This window comes from Eufriesea mexicana, unplaced genomic scaffold (genome assembly GCF_001483705.2).
Source record: "Eufriesea mexicana isolate 0111107269 unplaced genomic scaffold, ASM148370v2 scaffold18477, whole genome shotgun sequence".
NCBI lineage: Eukaryota > Metazoa > Arthropoda > Insecta > Hymenoptera > Apidae > Eufriesea > Eufriesea mexicana.
In genome coordinates this window covers 86420-105360 of record NW_016925757.1, presented here as the reverse complement: position 1 = coordinate 105360, position 18941 = coordinate 86420, and the positions used below count along the sequence as shown (strand labels likewise).

At 28.5% G+C, this 18941-nt stretch overlaps 4 protein-coding genes across 4 annotated transcripts; 1 reads left to right on the top strand and 3 right to left on the bottom strand.

Annotated features, from left to right (window-relative positions):
- Window positions 1-1044: 1044 nt before the first annotated feature.
- On the bottom strand, window positions 1045-2691 carry LOC108554297 (INO80 complex subunit B). The gene is made up of 6 exons (XM_017909514.1): window positions 2605-2691; window positions 2166-2331; window positions 1899-2085; window positions 1578-1811; window positions 1289-1461; window positions 1045-1177 (listed from the first exon to the last, which is right to left on the bottom strand). The coding sequence occupies exons 1-6, from the start codon at window positions 2648-2650 to the stop codon at window positions 1045-1047; spliced, it is 939 nt and encodes a 312-aa protein (XP_017765003.1). The 5' UTR covers window positions 2651-2691.
- A 1307-nt stretch (window positions 2692-3998) lies between these two features.
- LOC108554306 (BTB/POZ domain-containing adapter for CUL3-mediated RhoA degradation protein 3) lies at window positions 3999-7114 on the bottom strand. Its single transcript, XM_017909523.1, has 5 exons — window positions 7090-7114; window positions 6526-6838; window positions 6245-6443; window positions 5965-6115; window positions 3999-4144 (listed from the first exon to the last, which is right to left on the bottom strand). The coding sequence occupies exons 1-5, from the start codon at window positions 7112-7114 to the stop codon at window positions 4137-4139; spliced, it is 696 nt and encodes a 231-aa protein (XP_017765012.1). The 3' UTR covers window positions 3999-4136.
- A 17-nt stretch (window positions 7115-7131) lies between these two features.
- Window positions 7132-8761, top strand: IFT20 (intraflagellar transport 20). Its single transcript, XM_017909524.1, has 3 exons — window positions 7132-7705; window positions 8311-8465; window positions 8648-8761. Exons 1-3 carry the CDS (start codon window positions 7582-7584, stop codon window positions 8759-8761), a joined length of 393 nt encoding a protein of 130 aa, XP_017765013.1. The 5' UTR covers window positions 7132-7581.
- Window positions 8762-10807: 2046 nt separating this feature from the next.
- On the bottom strand, window positions 10808-14180 carry LOC108554309 (probable protein phosphatase CG10417). The gene is made up of 6 exons (XM_017909526.1): window positions 13963-14180; window positions 12870-13149; window positions 11943-12708; window positions 11708-11855; window positions 11157-11612; window positions 10808-11077 (listed from the first exon to the last, which is right to left on the bottom strand). The coding sequence occupies exons 1-6, from the start codon at window positions 14071-14073 to the stop codon at window positions 10835-10837; spliced, it is 2004 nt and encodes a 667-aa protein (XP_017765015.1). The 5' UTR covers window positions 14074-14180; the 3' UTR covers window positions 10808-10834.
- Between the last annotated feature and the right edge of the window lie 4761 nt (window positions 14181-18941).

Sequence of the window (18941 nt, the reverse complement as noted above, 5' to 3'; positions counted from 1 at the left end):
ATGTTTTCAGGGCAAGTTTGAAGGAGGCAATAAAATTAAATAAATAAATAGATACATTTTTACAAAAATAAATTGCACAAACGTTTTGATCATATCTTGTATACTTGAAAATTAATTGTATTTATTACACTTTCTTTTGATAAGTACAGACATTTTTAAAGGCACTTAAAGAAGATAAGTTTATTCTCTTACCCCTTTTTTGAGATCTTGATATTTTTAATAAAATAAATAAAATGATGAAAACTATAAAATTCTTAAACCACCACATTTTAACCCAGATAAACTGGGTTTTGTCGAAATTTACTAATTTATGAAAACCGGCATGTAATCATCGCGAATCATGAGCCAACGATGACTCGGGAAATGAACACTAGCGATGTTATACGTTTCACGATCATACGACGACTTCGTTGAACCTATCTTGGTAGGTGAAAGCAAGGCCTAGGCTACTTCTAGTTATGCAAGCTGCATTCGATGTAGATTCAAATTTTTTGTTCTTACCAGAAAACACAATGTTTGTCTAAGTGTTGCTAACAAATTTTAGTAACAAAGTACTTATATCTATTTTTATATACAGTGAATGTATGTTAAATATATTTTCTTTACTTGTTTTATTTAAAAAATACATTTACTTAAATTATATACTAGAATATGATGAAGTCATATTCTTAAATATTATAACGAAATAATTACATAATTATATGTACACAAATATTTACAAATTAGTCATGACATTAAGAATAGAATTCAAAATTATTTTTTCCTAATTTAATTTTTAATTATTTAAAAAAAAATAATTTTGCATATTATACTACCTATCTTTGTTTTCTTTTCTAACAAAACTCAACAATAGCATGTATGTAAAAATGCAATACGTGCTGTTGCCCTAATACTGACAAATTTCCACATATTATTAAGAGAATTGTTTTATTATATTTGTAGGGAGAAACTACCTTTTTTAAGTCAAAAATAAATTCTGTATTTACTAATAATATGAATCTAGAAAAATCGATTAAAAATGTTAAACTACTTAATAAGTACATATTATGTAGATATACATAAATTAGCTTTATAACATTCTAAACTGCACAAAGGTACTCCAGTTTTTGAACATAAATACTTTTTGGGATTTTTACATTGATTTACACCACAAAGAATTTGAATTGGTGGTTCTTTCCTACAAAAACGAAATATGATAAAATAATCTTTATAATTAAATAATATAATCTACATAATTATTATAATTTGTAAGAAATTTATAAAAATTTCACAAATTATTAGTACTTACTTTTTTGTAGGTTGCAATGGAAAGTCTTCTCCAGGTGGTAAAGATATTGAACTTCCTTCAAGTGTTAAACGATATGTAACTAGAGGAACTTGTCTTCTAGAAGGTTTCCCTTTACTAATAACTTTAGAGGCTTTAGATTCTTGCTTTTTTAATAACCTTTCCATTGTTTTTTTCTATGGAAGCAAAAGTATAAGTTTAAAACACTACATACAAATTTTAGCTATCTCATAAATATAAAATTAACTTAATGTAAAGCAAAGTAAAATTTTTAGTTGAATGATTATGTTACCTTATCTTTCTCCCTTTTTTCATCAGCAAGCTGTTTTCTTTTTAATGATTTAAGAGCAGCTTTTTGTATGGCTTCTGCTGTCATAACTTTTTCCTTATATCCAGTTGGTAAAGACATAAGTTGTTCAACAGCTGGATTTGGTTCTGTATCAGTTTTTCTTTCGAACATAGCTCTTTGACGAGCTGTCATTAATTTTGGATCTTTTGGTTTGATTTTCTTCAGTTCATCATCAACCTAGAACAAAATACAAGTTTTATTTATTGCAATTAGGACTCATTTACAAAGAAATTAAGATTATAAACATTAATTATAACTAATTACTTCTTCAAGTTTTCCAGACTCAATTGCATCAAGCCATCGTTCTTCTTCACTACTAGTACCACTATCTTTACCTTTATTACTTTTTGGAACCTTTTTTTTCGTTGTAGCTTTTGGTGATGGTGCAGTACTTGCTCCAGCAATGCTAAAATTAGATGTTTTTTGTATTTTTTCACGAGGTTTCTCTAAACTACAAAAAATGATTAAAATGTTAATTATAAAATAATATAAGGTAATATTCAATTTATTGTTTCCTTCTACTGTATTTACCTTTTATCATCATCTTTTTTTATCTTAACTCTAAATGTTTTCTTTTTTTCTGTTTCAACAGCAACATCATTAAAGCCATCATTATCATCATGAGTAGCTTTCTTTTTTTTGTGTTTTTTATGTTTATGTTTCTTGTGCCGTTTTTGTGGAGATACTTCATTAGTTTCTAAAAAGTAAATAATATATAAGTACGAGGATGATTAAAAAATGATTAGAGATAAACATAAATATATATATAAAGATTTTTAAATTTTCCGCGAAATATATCCTCGTAAAGCGCCATTGCAATTATTTGGTGTTGATATCGCTTCACTAAGTTGCATATCTCAAAAGAGTTTCACTAACCCCAGTGTTGAAATTGACAAAAAAAAGAAATTAATAAATATTTTCATCACTACATAAAATAAATATTAATTTTTCAACACATAGAAAAGCGTACCTAAAGTTATATCTTCGTCTGAACTTATATCTTTCGTCTTACCCATTTTGTTAAAACTTTAAGCTGTCCAAAATATCAAAACATAATATGTGGAGATTCAACACATGCTGTGGTTAAAATGTGAGTTAATTTCATAACTATCGTGTTGGTATCAAAAAGTAATGTTGGTAAACATGAAATATAAGTTTAAAAATCAACCATAAATAAGTCTATAAGAATAAAATAACATTCTTTTGTTGCTACGTGATGAATTTATATTTTGTAATAATTTTTGTTTAAATCAGTTTCTTAATAATAATGTTATTTTATTTATTATGTATGAATTATTTAATTATATAACAAAAAAAATTAGTTTCCTTAATTAAATATAGATTAGTATTAATTTTTTATATTTTTTGTATAAAATTTTACAAGATCATATCTGATCTTAAAATAATTTTATAAATATATTAATAAATACAGATATTAAAAATTACATAATATTGTACTCACTTCAACAAATATAAATTAGAATATTAAAATATGAAAAAATTATATTAACGTAATTATTAGCTGTGCATATAATATTTATAACATTAACTTTATTATACAATTTTGAGTTTTATATTACAATAATACTTGAATTTCTTAATTACATATGTAATATTTTGAATTACCACAATCCTTCATATTGATATTCTTTTAATGACAAAGTATTCTAATGTATTTTTATATAATTTATTTAATTAAAAATGGAATTTAAATATTATAAATTCTAAACTGTTATTTTTGTTTTTTCCCCTTATTATATGTTTAGTCAGAATAACTAAATTTTATATTGTTATATTTTATAAATATGTTTTCCTTATATAAAAAATGAAGAAAAGTTTTTCTTTTTTCAGATTAATTTTGTTTGAACGAATTTATTTTTCCTAATAAACCTATTAAATATATGTGTGTAGGGCATAAATAATATGTTAGATATATGCACAAATAATTTGTAAAATGAAATTATATTCTTATTACTGTTATCTAAATCTAAATTTATATAAAAAATATGGTTTAATAAATTTTTCATAAAATATTACTAAGTATAATATTATCATAAATTTTTTGATATTAGAATATTATATATTTACACGTGCATCAAGGTCATTTATGTGTAGTAAACAAAATTTAATATTCACCTTTACTCTTAATATATTTTGGCAAATCTGCAAACTCATGTGATACTGTGTATATCTTTGATATATAATTTTAAAAACTTAAATAAATACATATATAAATTTTGAAGAATGAATACAAAGATATTATTTTCTTATTTAAGCAGTGTTTAGTTGAATTTCTGTTTTCATGTCATAAATTACATCATCCAGTTATTTTGAAAATTTCAAAAGGTAATCAATTCACCCGGATACAAGACAAAACTTTGTATATATTTTTAAATAATTGTAAAACAGAAATGTTGCTGGCTTGTACAATGTGGCTAGATTAGAAATTTCGACGATTTAATAAGTGGACCATGGCTACCTTATGTATTTTGATGGGATGCACTAGTTTCCTGAAAGAGAAGATAAATAATCAGTTTAATTTTTTATTTACTTTTGACAACTATTAATTCTATTAATTTTATATACGAAAATATGTAATTTGAACAAATGTTATAGCTCGTGTCGGTTTTACCTGACAAAGGAGGCCATTAAAACTGTGCTCTATTGTGAGGTTGAAAAATTCAAGCAGGATTAATGTTTTGATTAACATAATATATATTGCATTTAGCTTAACTTACATATTACATAATTCTATTAACTATAGCGATTTATAATAAATACGAAATGTGAACCACATTCACTATTTTCAATTCCCAAATTTTTTCTTACATAAAATTATAGGAACTTAAACTCTGTTTGTTGTGAAACTGTTTTATTCGTGTCACTATAATATATTTATATAGATATCGTCTTGTATTCGGGAGAATAAAACGAGTTTTTAATTCAAGAAATCAGTAATTCAAGGACTAATGAATGATCTTTATATGTTTTTCTACAGTAAAGTAACTGTAGATACAAAATTGGAATACATATGGTCCCTTCATTAAATATAGCAGTTTGCACTATATTAAAAGGAATATGTTATATTAGTTTGCAGTGTTCTTGCATTATAATACATTTGTTCTTACCAGAGAAAATGTGTAAACAAAGTAAAAAATATTAATATCAGAAAAATGTACCACATTTTGGAATGATAAATATAAATTAACACAAAGCTTAGGTGCTTATAGAAGTGAACAATTCTCTTTCATAATAAAGAATGAAAGTTTGCAACTTTAAGATCAAAAAACCAATTGTAATTTAAATTAATTTTTAAATCATATCAGGCTAGTTTATATACTCCATTATAATTATTTTACTGGCAGTGTTTACTCCACACCATCCTTTAAGCAGTTTAATTGAATTCTTAAGTCGAAAAATGCAAGCAGACACATTTTTTTATTTTATTAATTTATTGACACATAGAATTTTGTTTTGTAAAAAAGGAATATAAACATGTTGAATTTATAATTAGAGTAGTAGTAGTAGTAATAATAATAATAATAATCATAATAATAATATAATAATAACCACAATAGTAATAATATAGTTATATAGTAATAATAATAATACTTATAACAGGTAACAATGCAATCCTATGTTGTGCAAGCTTCTTATATAATTTAGTACTCTAAATAACTGCTTAAAAGTTGCTATAGAGTATAAAAGTAAATAATTCCAACAGTTACAGAATGGCAACTTCGACTTATCTTTGTTTCACTTCTGACATGAACATTTGGCACATAAATAGTACTTGTATCACTGTTCTCTTAAAAATACTTATTTTCAAATTTATGATGAAAATAAGAAATACGAAAATGTATTCTTAAATTTTTATATATCTTTACATCTTATAAGTATGAATAAATCCAAGACGAATTTGTCATTCCGTTCTAAATTAAAATATCTGTAAATGATCCCAGATATGTGAAATAATTAGGATGTATAAATATAGATCAAGAAAGATAATATAAGACTGTGATGTGAAACTTAGTGGTACGGCTAATAACCAATTCTAGTCATATTGTTCATTCATTTTTGCACAAGAAAATACATACATATATGTATACGTGTACATGTATAGGTGTATATATATGTATGCATATATATATATATGAAATTTTGTTTATGCTCCTTTTTCACACATCTTATTTCATATTGGCTCGCGTTTTAAGGGCGTAGATTCGAATGACGCTACAGGTCGCTGGATTAGGAGGGGTAAAAGGGGTAGGGTTGGGTCAGTTGGTATTTTGTTTGTTGTAGCGAAGGCGAGCCAAGCCAGAACGCTCACCCTCTTCTTCATCTGACGTACAAGGTGGTGCACCACTAACTGCACCGCGTGATGATGTTGCTTGCATTAATTCTTGGTCAGGACCATTTCGATGTTCATATAACAAAATATTTAATGTTTCTTCATAAATTCTGGCCTCTGGAAACTCAACCTATATATTATGAATTAAATCTTTACATTTTCTTTATATTCAAGTAGTTTGTTACTTGATATTACATATTACACTTTTTCGTAATCAAAAGATTATAATTAAGTATGTTTCACATATGTTCTGTATTACCTTTGTGTGTTTCTTGTCAGTTGTGTAAACAATGGAGTGACAACAAACTTCTGCAACCTTACGACCATGACCATAAAATGTCCAACAGCAAATTTCACTGGAGCCAATTACATCTTTAATAAATAATACTCTATGACCAAATCTAAGGGACATTTTGTCGAACAATTCTATGTTTTTTAAGAGATTGTCATCTGATGTACTGTAAAGACAAGGCTTTTTATATATTTATTTATTCTTTGTTTCGTTGCATATTGCAATTCATATAAAATAAGTATCATCACCTTGTATAAGAATATTTATTATTGTGCCTATTAACAAGCAACTTTACTACTGGTTTAGTAGTAATGCTAATTAATAATTGCTCTTCTTTTTGAGAAGTGATAAGTGGAATTCTACAAATAGGTTCAGCTTCTCTTTCTTTTAGAAGAAGTGCTTGTTCACAAGATTCAATTAATTCAGTAATGCAATAATATTTTGCTTCTGCAAGTAATTCTGCCATTTCTTTTGTGCTTTCAGGTAATGCAACTGAACTGTCTCTTAAGAAATTTAAGATTGTTCCAAAATGTTTTCCACACCTGTCTATTAATATCCAACCTGTGAATTATATTTATACTGTTTAAGTAAATAATAAATAATAATTATATTTCCAAGAATATATAAATAAAAAATTTTAAATACGATTTCTAAATATTACACTTTTCCACAAATTAATATATGATCTTATATTATAGAATTTCAAATATGTACTTTTATCAAATGTAGAATATTATTTGATGTGAAATATTAAAAAATGCAAAATATAGGTAATTATTATGTTAAATTTTAACAATTATGAAAATTGTCACCTTCGGCATCTGTGAGAATTTCCATGCGGCCTTAGGGTAGGGAACCGCCGATATTGAGCTTGACATATTCCGAAGGATATTTAATTTCCGCTTTGTGATTTCCGGACATACCGAACGATGACGAAAATATATCACACCGTTAGAAATCAATGTTAATATATATTCAAATGAAAAAATATATCGATTTTTAAACGTTAAATCTAAAATGTAACAGAGGAAGAACAGAACGTTGCGTCTCTTGAACGCTAACGTAACGATAAACGATAACCAATACAAAGATATTTTATGTGGTATTTATTAGTCTCATCTTAAATGTTAAAATCTTGCTAAATAACACGATTCACTACCCTTCTGTGTCTTGCGACTCGACAAAAAAAATATATTCTATCGCATTCCCATTTTGGTGAGTGACTAGCACGAAGAAACGAAGACTAGTTCTGGGTACGCGCAGGCGCAACTATCTACGAGTCGATCGTTTGTTTATTTAAGAAAATGGCTGACCCTTTAGCAAAGTATGGAATTTACATTGACGATTTAAGTAAGATTCATGTATTAGAACCAGATGTGGCAAATCAGACGAATAAGCTTAAAGAAGAATGTCAAAATTTTATTTCGAGTGAGTTTTATAGAAATCATCACAATTATTCAAAGTAATGTGTATTTCATTTACACTTTTGACATTTGCAATTTGAATAAGAAACTATTTTTATGAGGTTTGTCACTTGACTTACCCCGTTATTTTTTATTCTTCGTGCATACAGCGATTGTTAAGTATACTCTCTGTGCAAAACAAATGCTTGTACATCCTTCTTTATAGTAATTGCTGCCATCTATATTACCGCCTTTAGATATACTTTTGATCGGTGTTTTAAAAGGATTGTCTTCTATCATAATTCAACATTTATTGTATATAATTTATTTATTAAATTAAAAGATATTCATATATAGAATTTGTTTGTTTTTTTATTGTCGTCGTACAAACGTTTATCTTTTCCTTCAAAAGCAATTTTGTTTCAAAAAATTATTTTATTAAATATGTTTCTAATAATTTATGTTTAATTTGAATAATATACAATAATAATAAAAATGCTTATTTTGTATATATGATATCTATATTTTAAAATATGTTTTATTCTTTATATATATTTGCTTTTTTATTCATATAATAAAACAATTATTAATAATTTTTTCCTTTATTTATTATTCTTCTTTATTTCTCAGAAATCACTGAGTTTCAAATGAATTCTCATGAACTTGTAGAAATAATAGATCAGTTGGCGAATGAAGTAGAAAAAGAGAAAATGAAAACTATTGGAACTCGGAATTTGCTCCGTTCCGTTGCGAAAGAAAGGAATGCTCAAAAGCAACAAATTCAGGTTATTCCAAATTTAAAATATTTTATATAGTAGTTATTTATTTATGCTAAAATAAAATAGATTATTTTATTTTATTGTAGATTATGTAATATTTACAAAACTAACGAATAAATATGTGCATATTAAATTATATTTTAAAATAATTTAAAATCAATATTTTAAAAAATGTTTATTATTTCTAGGCACAGATTATTGAAAAATCTATGGAACTTGAGAGACTTCGCATACAATACGATTCTCTAAAAAAAATCGAAATGGAACAGGTAGAAACTATTGAACAATTAACGGTAAATTAAGAATTTTGAAACTAAAATTTATAAGCTTATTTATATTGAGTACATTCCGAATGCACAGTTATACCTTTTCATGTGTGCATAATTATAAAATTGATAAAAATGAGGAAAATAAAAAGACTATCAGAGATAATTAGAGCGACATATATTATGAAACAAGATATTTATACATAAGTTTATGACGAAGTTTGCAATTAAAACGGTGTCGAGATTTAAACCCTTCTTAATAAGACGGCATCAAATGTACATACATATCGTGAAGGTTCTCAACCCCTGAATCGGAAAGGCACATTAGTTAATTCTGAATCATTCTACGAACTGTTCCTAATATTTATATACTACTAATTATTTTGACAATAGTGGTACTTCTTCTTTCCATAAGAATTACGATTGCTTTTCTTTTATAATAGTAAACAATTTTGTTTATACAATTACTGCCTACTAACAGCCGCAATTATACGTGAGCAGTTGTAAAAGATGAATAACAGTACAAAACTTGAAGCAATCTTAAAGACATCGCAGGTGATCAATTTATATTAATTATTTATCTAACAGCTATATTATTTTATCGAATATAAACTTTTTATATTTTGTGAATAGACAATCGTTGTCCGTATTGTATGTTCACGTTGTAATGAAGTAGTGCTATAATGAAATCACGTTTGTAACATAAAAAAAATTTATGAAGTGTTTCTATAATTTAATTGTTAAAAATGTTCCTTACTTATGTGTTGTAATTACATAGAAAAAGAATTGAATTAGTTATATAAAATGAAAAACGATGTAAGCACATAATGTAGATACAATAATTTGCATTAAAATAAAGATGTATTTCTTAAAAACATATAAATAATTTAAATATTTTTTTCACTTTCACTTTTATACATATTTCTTATGATAAATTAGTCTGTCTTCAATACATATCTTATTAATTTTCAAAATGCTTGCATGTTTAAATATGTGTAAGTTTAATCTATAATTTTATTGTTTTTTTTTTTTTAATTTTTTTGAAACAAATATTATCTTCACGTTGTCATTAATTTACATAATGTCTGTTGCTGTGAGATATTCAAAAAAAATTTAGAACAGTTTAAGTAGATAATATTCCATAACATAGTACATACCATTTTAACAATATTTTTAGTACAAGATCACAAATTAGCAATGCGTAATACGCAATTGTCTTCATTACGCAACACAGTTTACACATTTTGAGACTACTCGCACACCCATCCATTCAACCACCATACCCGGGGATTCAAAAATAAACTTTATTTCGTAAAAATAAGAAATGGTATCGTGTTGAATTACAAATATAAATCCTATATTCTAAATTTATAAATATGTACAATTACATATCTACTATGGATGTTATCTAAAAACTCAAAGAGTATATTTCATAAATGTTAATGGAGCAAATGGGATGATGCATAACAAAGTTTTTTGTAATAAAGAAATAAAATACTTCAAGATAATTAAATGCTGAAAGGTATTTGAAAAAATTAGAACTTCAAAACTTTTTATTTTAATCTAATCATTATAGAATCTTATACTATTTGTAAAATCTTACAAGGCTTTGACTTAGTAAATGATTTTAGATTGATTTTATTTATACTTATCATCTACCTTATCATTACCATAGAAAGTACTTATAAAGTGAAATATCTATTATTTCGTTAATTGTACAGAATTATGTTTATATGACTGTCTTACATATTTTGTACATATTATCGAGACGTTAGACCGTATAATACACTGTCCAATAATAGATGCAATGAAACATTTTTGAAAATTGTAAGTTAAAACAAAAAGAACACCATTTATTCATATCAATCTAAGCTTTTAATGTTGAAATATTAGCAGCAAAGTATCATCCTCATATGCTCCAATTTATCAGTCTGCCACCAATAGCCAGCACTAACATACTTTACATGATATTTGAAGTAACTGGTATCGATCACCATTGAGTATCCACTCAAAATTCACAGTTCTATAGAATTACATAATTTTACATAAATTCACATTCACTCATCTGTTTCCAGAGATTATAACAGTTCATAACATTTAATACAGCTCTCACATTGTTGCTTCGGTTTTAAGACGTTTACAAGATTTCATTGCATCTTCCTGCACAATACAATCATTATTTTCTTCTGTGGATATAGATGGCGATACTGATCTTTTGGCAGTACATATTTCAGCAATAGTGCTATTTGTAACAGCATTAACTGATGGTTGAAACCGCACTATTACTGCTGTCATATTGTCGCATCCTGTACCATCTCCACAGGTGTCACGTGCAAGACAGTGATCAAATAGCTATAATATAATATTTTATTAACAAACAATATACATTGAAAATCAGAGTACAAAGAAAGTAATTAAATGTATTTTATACCTCTTCACATATTTTTGACAATTTATCATAATTTTGTGTTAAACGGGTACAGATAAATTGTACAACATCTTGACTTGACATGAAGTTCCAAATACCATCACAAGCAAGCACCATAAATTCGTCTTTCTCTGGTTCAACAGTGATATGCCTCACATCAGGAAGTGCAGAAATCATTTGCTCTTGTGGTGGTAAATTTACATTCTGTTTATAAGCATGGTCCCCAAGTGCCCTTGATAAATTAAGGCCCCCATTCACTCTACCATCAGCTGTAACTTTTCCACCAGCTTTTACTATACGTTCCATTTCTGGTTCATCTTCAGGCTTGTGATCTAAACTAAGCTCAATAGCTTGACCATCTCTACATAAAACACAACGAGAGTCTCCAGCATTTGCTACATATAATTCATTGCCCTTTAAAACTGCAACTACTGCAGTGCATCCACTATCATAACCTGGCTGTATAAGTTAACAATTTATGTTTATTGTAATACGCGTAATCTAACTTTTTAAACGAAGATAGCGAAATATATTGTGTAAAAAAATTATCATACCTCTTCTATATCCATCATAAGACTTTCACTATCATCGTCATCATCATCATCATCATCAATATTAGTATCTCCAGTTTCACCTTCTTCATCTTCATCTTCATCACTTTCATCTTCATCAATATCTTCCACATCATCTTCATCACTAAAACTATGCAACAGAATTATAATTTAAATATACAAATAATTTTACATGTAACACAAAAAATAAAATTTTTATTTAGCCAAATGTTTCTACCTTTCTGGAACTCCATCAAATGTTTCATCATTTTCATCATCATCGTCATCTTCAGAATCCTCATTATCTTTTTTTAAAAGGGTATGATATAAAGTAACAGGTTGAATTCTTCTTCTACCTGTACTAGTTATTCGTTCTTGTTGTCCTGCATCTCCATTTTCTACTGGGGTACATGAACTGCTTGATACATTATCACCCCCACCTTTACTACTATCTGCATCTTCAATTCGTTTTGATTCTGCACCATTTAATTCTACTTCATTTGCATTTGATTCTGTACATGTAATTTTACCAGGGCTAGTAACTTTTTTGTTTACATCTTCAGAACTATCAGGCATATCTGCACTTTTCGTTGCTTCAACATCCGCTGTTGATTCTACTGGTGCAGATGTATGTGCATTTCTATTACTTGTAGTTGAATCAAGAACTTGTTCAGCTTCGTTATTTCCAGTACATTCTGATTCTTTTCTTTCCATTGTACTAGACAAAGTTGATCCACATGGTTGGCTGGAACTACTCACATCGGTTTCATTTGTATTCCATGAAGACGAAGATGATGAACATCCTGCACCAGATGATGAGGAGCTTGCTTTTTCTTTACCTTTTCGACCACGTAAATAAGGACTTGCTGAAGATGCTCGTTTATTGCATTTCTCATTTTTAAAATTTTTTGCATTAGGATTTGATTCTGATTGATATTTAGCCATTACTTCTTCCAATGGCATTGTTGCCTCCATACATAGATTATTAACATTTTCTTCTTCATCTATGTACAATGTAATATACGAAGTCAGCTTTATTAAATATATTTTTGTACAAAGAAATAGGTGAAAGAAACTAATAATAATTAAGTATTACAATTAATGGTTTAACTTATGTGAATATAGTTCATATAAAAATATATTTTCTATACAAAAAGAAACGCACCAGATTCATTTGATTCATCTTTTTTTTTATCTGAAGTAGATGTTCCTGCAAGTTCTTTGAGAATACTAACTATTTCAGGTTTTTCAAGTGTAGCATCAAAGCCTAGAAAGGCATCCATTAAAGCTTGTCGAATATCTCCTTTTTTATATGCCTCAGTCTGTTTAATAAAATCGGGGAGATTACTTGCACAGTATGTTGCTACTTCATGACCACCGTGACCATCGTATACAGCAAATAATGACACATTTTCATCAAAATCTATACAACAATTATGTGCATCCTATAAAAAAATAATTATAGTTTGAATGTATATTATATGTATGCTAAAATATTTTATTTAAAAGACTTCTACATTTCTTGAATATATTTCATATTTTAATTCATTTTATAAGTAATGTGAAAAGTATTGAGTATATCACACAAATAAGGTTATTTTATATTTTATAATCACATGTATGGATACTTTAATTAATGATGAATAAACACCTTGTCAATAGCTAAAATATGTTAAGGAGCAATGTATAAATAAATTACATTATTTTGCAAAAATCTAAAATTTAATCTTCTGTAAAATGTTTAATATTTATTACTAATTAAAATATTAACTGTTGGGATGTTAATTTGACATACATAACAAATATTATGCTAAGAACAATGAGTTTAACAATTATATTTGTTTTATATTTCTAAATTATAAAATAGATAATATAATGTCGTGAAGGCCTAGATATTTATATTAAAAAACAATAATGAGTCATTACGTTAGTATAAAACAGAGAAGCTTTTGTAGGTTGTAAAAGCTTTCATTACGGAAGTAATTTTGAACCATGACAATGGGTATTCTTAATTTTGCAACTGTACTGTTTTGTTCGTAAGTGAAACGTTGAAGCTCTCTTGTTACTATCAGCACAGTATTTATCGTTCTCGAATCGAATAGACTGAATTTCGCGCTTCGACACATAAGTGGATTACATTTGGAATAGATCAGGATGAATGTCGTAATACCCTGACGAAACGGTGAACCGGCAAACCGTTCTCTGACCGAAACGAAACTGGGTAACGGTGCACTGGCCGCTCGAGGGTTTTAGCTTACCTCTTGACTAATTCGCCAGCCTTGCATGGAACTCGCGCCGAATGCGACATTCTTGCCTACTTCGTCGCTCGACACTTTCTTTGTAATTGGTTTTGACAAGTATGTACCCATTTTTGTTTAAACCGGCAATATTTCTGTTGATTTTCTGACGTCCGCGTAAATATCACAATATCTTGGTGAAATTACTATTCGCAAGCGCGGCGCACAGTCGTTAACTAGCCTCCATGACCGGTTTGGGTTTCTGTTTTCACTGCGCTGCTAGCTCCACCTAGTCCGCCACTTTTCTTACATGCGCACTTCATTTTCGCGCCAAACTTTCGATGATTTTTGGTTGCCACGAAATGGCGGTTTGTATTACTTCGCAGAGTATACATTTTTATAACGCAGTAAAGCATATTTTTCTAATTTTTGAGTATAATGCATAATCTTCGTGCTTAATTTATGATAATAATATATCTCATATGAAAATAATTCTTATATTCGTTAAAAAAAATAAATATTACTATACAACGAAATTACTAATCTTGACAATTTCGATATATAAACTATTTAATTTGCCTATTAAAGAAATACGTACAAATACATATTGATTTTTGAAAATAATATAATCTAAATCTGACAAAATATATGTCACATTTTTAGTTTTGTTGAAATTTAAAGATATTATTTACGTATTATACTATTATATTGAAGAATATTATAAGTTATATCTTATAACTTAGATAAAGGTTATAATTGTAATAAATAGAATTATAAATGAACATATCCTCTGGATATTCTTATATTCTCTTTATATTTATGTTAATATTTCTGTTTACAGTATCAGCCTCATATTATGAAGGAATAACGAATGATTAATAGTCGGTAAATAACAAATATTTCTACATGCACTAACCTCTTCAGTATAATATACTAACCGTTAAAAATTTACATTGCAGTAACAAACGATGGAAATCGATACGAAGTATTTTTGAAAACAATGGAAGATACCGTCTGACTCTTTTATGGAGAATTTTTAATCTTCTGAACATCATAAAATTAAATAATAGAAATAAATTAAGTACAATAAATTAAATGCAAGCAGAGGACAAATAAGATACATAATACGTAGACAAAAAAAATTAATTCAAATAGAGAAGTAGTATAAATTATCAGATTTATAATTTTTAAATTCCAGTAGCATTTTATCATAAGAATAAAAGTAGAGTTTTGAATTTTTTATTGGTTTAACTATGTTTATAGAGAACAATTGTTTTAATCTATTTTATCCATTGTTATTTCTAAGATACGAACGTATGCAATGTATATTATCTAAAGTAGAGATTATATCTAAGTACCTCGCAACTATTATAAATGCAAATGATAATGGTTCGCATTCACCGCTATTGCATACGATCTAGAATAACCTCCTTTCTTGATACTCGGATACCTGCTTCGAGTGGATTCTCCTTTGGTAAATCTGTCACGTTTTTCGCGTTTTGTATACTCGGCAACCCAAATTTTTAGGTTCATCCTTTTTTTATTGGGCAAAAAATTATTATGTCATAGGCGAAGTAATCTTCCTTGATAGTCAAAGAGCTTTGAAGTATCTCTTTTCGACATTTTCCTTATTTTCTACAAAATTTATAAAAATATGAAAAATTTAAATTTAAATTTAACAATCGTATATCACTGGAAATATTTTGTAATCTCTATATAATTTTGTTCTTGTTTTAGTTTGGATTTGCACTCGATTTATTTTGCAATTGCAATACTATACATTATAGAATATTTTGCGATTATTTGTAAAAATGCAATTAATTTTACCATGGACACACATGCAATACAGTATGTACACTTGGATCCTAATAATTTAAGTAAACGCGTATATTTTTATTTTGTTTTAAACATACTTATATCGAATTTTTTCAGGTAAAAGCATATTTTATTAATGGGAACGTTCTGAACGAAAATAAATAGGGGACGACGAGAAGACGTGTGTAAACTACAGTGGCAAAGAAGTATAAATAAATTTCGTACATTTACTTTAAGACAATTCTGCATTTATATGCAAATCGAGCGATAAAATCAGAGATAAGATAAGGTCAAGGATGTATAGTATTCTACAAAAGGGCTGTTAATACATATACACATACATAAAGATTTCAACAACGGCACAAAAAATGGGTGAAGTATGAAATTATTTAGGGAAACCCTCTCAGCTGATTGCATACGAGTGTGAAGAAAACCAGATTAGTAGGTGAATGTAGGGTAGGAAGAAGAGTGGAGATGCTATATCATTATTCAAGTTGGATGTACCAAAATCTCTGTCCATCTCTGCTCAATTAAAGGTTCGTGCCAGCCCCGAGATACATTGATTTTACGGTTTTAAAACAAAGAAAAGGAACGAAATGAAGAAGATGCTAGGTCCAAAGTTATCTTCAGGCGATCTCGTTGGTTAATTCAACATGAAATTGAGAGAAATTGGGATTTGCAGGTGAATTAAGGCTGAAGAATGAAAGCTAGATATTACGTCATTATTGAATGTGCCGATATGTCGAAAGTTCTGTCTACTTTAATGATAACACGGTGTGTAGCGTACAGATGCCGTACGATCCGGGGAATGGTGCAGCCGGTCGTCGAGGTCGGGGTGGTTGGCAAGGATGGGTTTGTGTGTTGCGTGATGGTCGCCGTTTATCGATTCGCGCCGCCGTGAGGAATGAAGTCGCGGCTAGCTGCTCTATGCCGTGGTGTATAGCACCCTCTCCTATATATTCGTGCGTTCCACGTAAACGCATCCACGCAAATAATGTGCCAGCAGCGAAAGTAGCAGCGCCACGCAACTTTCCGTTACTCGGTATCGTTATGGTACCTGCTGACATCAGGCACGGTCTTCGAATCATGGCTGAATCGTGATTCCTTGTTTCTCTTCTAACCAGTAAAAGTTCAAAATAATAGGAGATTCAAATTAACGAAACACGATAAGTTAAAATAAGTTAAAATTGTTGGAAAATATTCCAAATTTATTCTTACCTTAAGTATCTTTTGTCTCCTGGTGTTTCGTTTGAATTTAATTTCCTAAATTGTATTTTTGCTGACAAGAAAAATGAAAAATGACATTACACATTTTTGAAATTATACGTTTCATTCAGTAAATTTAATTTTCGGTGAAAGTTGCGTGACCGGTGAAACGGTGTATCCGAAGTTAATATTTAATAAACGGTATATTACGCTTTGCTTAATTTTCTATAAATTTTCATTTGTCGAAGTAATGACTGATTAAATATTGCTACACTGATACATCGATGCTAGTGGTATTTCATGAATCATATTAATCAAAACGGTGTTTGTCTTATGAGAGAGTACAATTGGGAAATATGACTCGAAATTGATAGTGATACTTTATTTATACGCGTTATAAAGAATGAGAAGAAAACAATAATACCTAATTGCAAACATTGTCTATTAATGAAAAAGATCGCGTGCGCGGGAAGTCAATTACGTCAGGGTACAAACGTGATACACTCAATGAACGGCTGTAAAACTGAATGAAACTTACTGGAATGTGTCGTATTTTAACTTAATCGAAATATTATGCGTAGTTTTGCATAAAACGTACACTCTTACCTGAAGGATTCAATACAAAAAGGAATTCATTTCAGCGTATCGTGCTTTAAATTCATCTGAATTTTATGCGTGCACGTAATACATCCTTGCCTAAACGATTCAATTTAGGAGTGTGGTTGAGAATGCAAAACACAAACGACATATATATAAAAAGACAAGGTATACCTTGTTTCATCGGAATATTTTCATTCATATCGTTCATTCTTCTTAACAACAGTGCTACAAAAATTGAAATCTGTTTAGTTTTGAGAGACAGAGATTTCTTTTCGTGTAGAAAGCACTTAGAATATAAGAGACAATATCTCATGTTTGTATCTTAAAATGTAGACTAACATACCTGACCGAAGATTTTCTGTCTTACAGGATTGTTCATGGACCCATTGAAATGGATAGTAAATCAATTACTAATTGAATGTGCAGATCGAATCTCCTTTTTCCACGAAGCCACATGCATTTCACGTTCTATTTGATAATAATTACGTATGCTGCGGCGAATCTGGGTCCGCACGTATATATGCACGAGTATTGTAGGAATGCATACCAAACCGGGTACTACTGCATCTACATAACAAATGCGGAAACACATGATTGCACTGCACAATAAAAAAAGATCACTCGATCATTCTGGGAAATATATCTTACCACAAAAATATTATCCGAAGAAGAAAGCAATTTATGAATGATTTCCAATTTTACTTTACATCTTACTTCGTGTACATCTCTCATCTCTATCGTTCGTGTCTTAACTAATTCTGAAATAAAGCAATTATTTTAGCAAAGATCTTACTATATTATAATAATGTACTTGTATTTAAAATATAAGTAAGTAATAAAATCGATAAATCAATATATCAATTAATATCGATAATTGATCGATAATTGTTCATTTGCCAATTCGATTAAGTCCAAAAAATAAAAAGAAGAAATTTATTTCAAATATGGAAAGTTACAAACCAATAGCGTGCTTTGGCGGGAAGATTTTGAAAAATTCAAAAGTGGTTAATCACTTCGGAATATGAATAGTCTAGTTATCGAATTGACGAGAAAAAGTTTCACTTTTTGAGGTTAGAATATCGTTTTGTATTCGTATAATGCGCTCTCATAATATTCCGATATTTTGAAATTGTGTATTAATCCTGTTATAATTTATTTATTAATCCACTAATCTTTCAATTCGAGTATGAAAATATCGTATGTGTAAGGTAACTATTTTACGATAGTATGCATAACGGGTTAATCGTATCATCAATGACTCGAGGCAGTCGTTCGTGAATCAGCAGTACACGTATGTATGGTGAAATCGGACGTACAAATTGTGCGTCATAGGTTAATCTAAAATTCCGTGTTCCAGTTTACGGGTAATGCAATCAAAC

What these genes read in the sequence shown, in the direction of transcription:
- LOC108554297 (XM_017909514.1), bottom strand. Translation starts at nt 2,650, where the DNA reads ATGGGTAAGACGAAAGATATAAGTTCAGACGAAGATATAACTTTAG. An exon ending in AGACGAAGATATAACTTTAG is followed by an intron (nt 2,332 to 2,604) that starts GTACGCTTTTCT and finishes TTTACTTTTTAG; the next exon opens with AAACTAATGAAGTATCTCCA. An exon ending in AAAAAAGATGATGATAAAAG is followed by an intron (nt 2,086 to 2,165) that starts GTAAATACAGTA and finishes CATTTTTTGTAG; the next exon opens with TTTAGAGAAACCTCGTGAAA.
- LOC108554306 (XM_017909523.1), bottom strand. Translation starts at nt 7,114, where the DNA reads ATGGAAATTCTCACAGATGCCGAAG. An exon ending in AATAAATATTCTTATACAAG is followed by an intron (nt 6,444 to 6,525) that starts GTGATGATACTT and finishes TTGTCTTTACAG; the next exon opens with TACATCAGATGACAATCTCT. An exon ending in CTGACAAGAAACACACAAAG is followed by an intron (nt 6,116 to 6,244) that starts GTAATACAGAAC and finishes CATAATATATAG; the next exon opens with GTTGAGTTTCCAGAGGCCAG.
- IFT20 (XM_017909524.1), top strand. Translation starts at nt 7,582, where the DNA reads ATGGCTGACCCTTTAGCAAAGTATGGAATTTACATTGACGATTTAAGT. An exon ending in ATGTCAAAATTTTATTTCGA is followed by an intron (nt 7,706 to 8,310) that starts GTGAGTTTTATA and finishes TTTATTTCTCAG; the next exon opens with AAATCACTGAGTTTCAAATG. An exon ending in CTCAAAAGCAACAAATTCAG is followed by an intron (nt 8,466 to 8,647) that starts GTTATTCCAAAT and finishes TATTATTTCTAG; the next exon opens with GCACAGATTATTGAAAAATC.
- LOC108554309 (XM_017909526.1), bottom strand. Translation starts at nt 14,073, where the DNA reads ATGGGTACATACTTGTCAAAACCAATTACAAAGAAAGTGTCGAGCGAC. An exon ending in AGATGAATCAAATGAATCTG is followed by an intron (nt 12,709 to 12,869) that starts GTGCGTTTCTTT and finishes CATTGTACATAG; the next exon opens with ATGAAGAAGAAAATGTTAAT. An exon ending in TTTGATGGAGTTCCAGAAAG is followed by an intron (nt 11,856 to 11,942) that starts GTAGAAACATTT and finishes TCTGTTGCATAG; the next exon opens with TTTTAGTGATGAAGATGATG.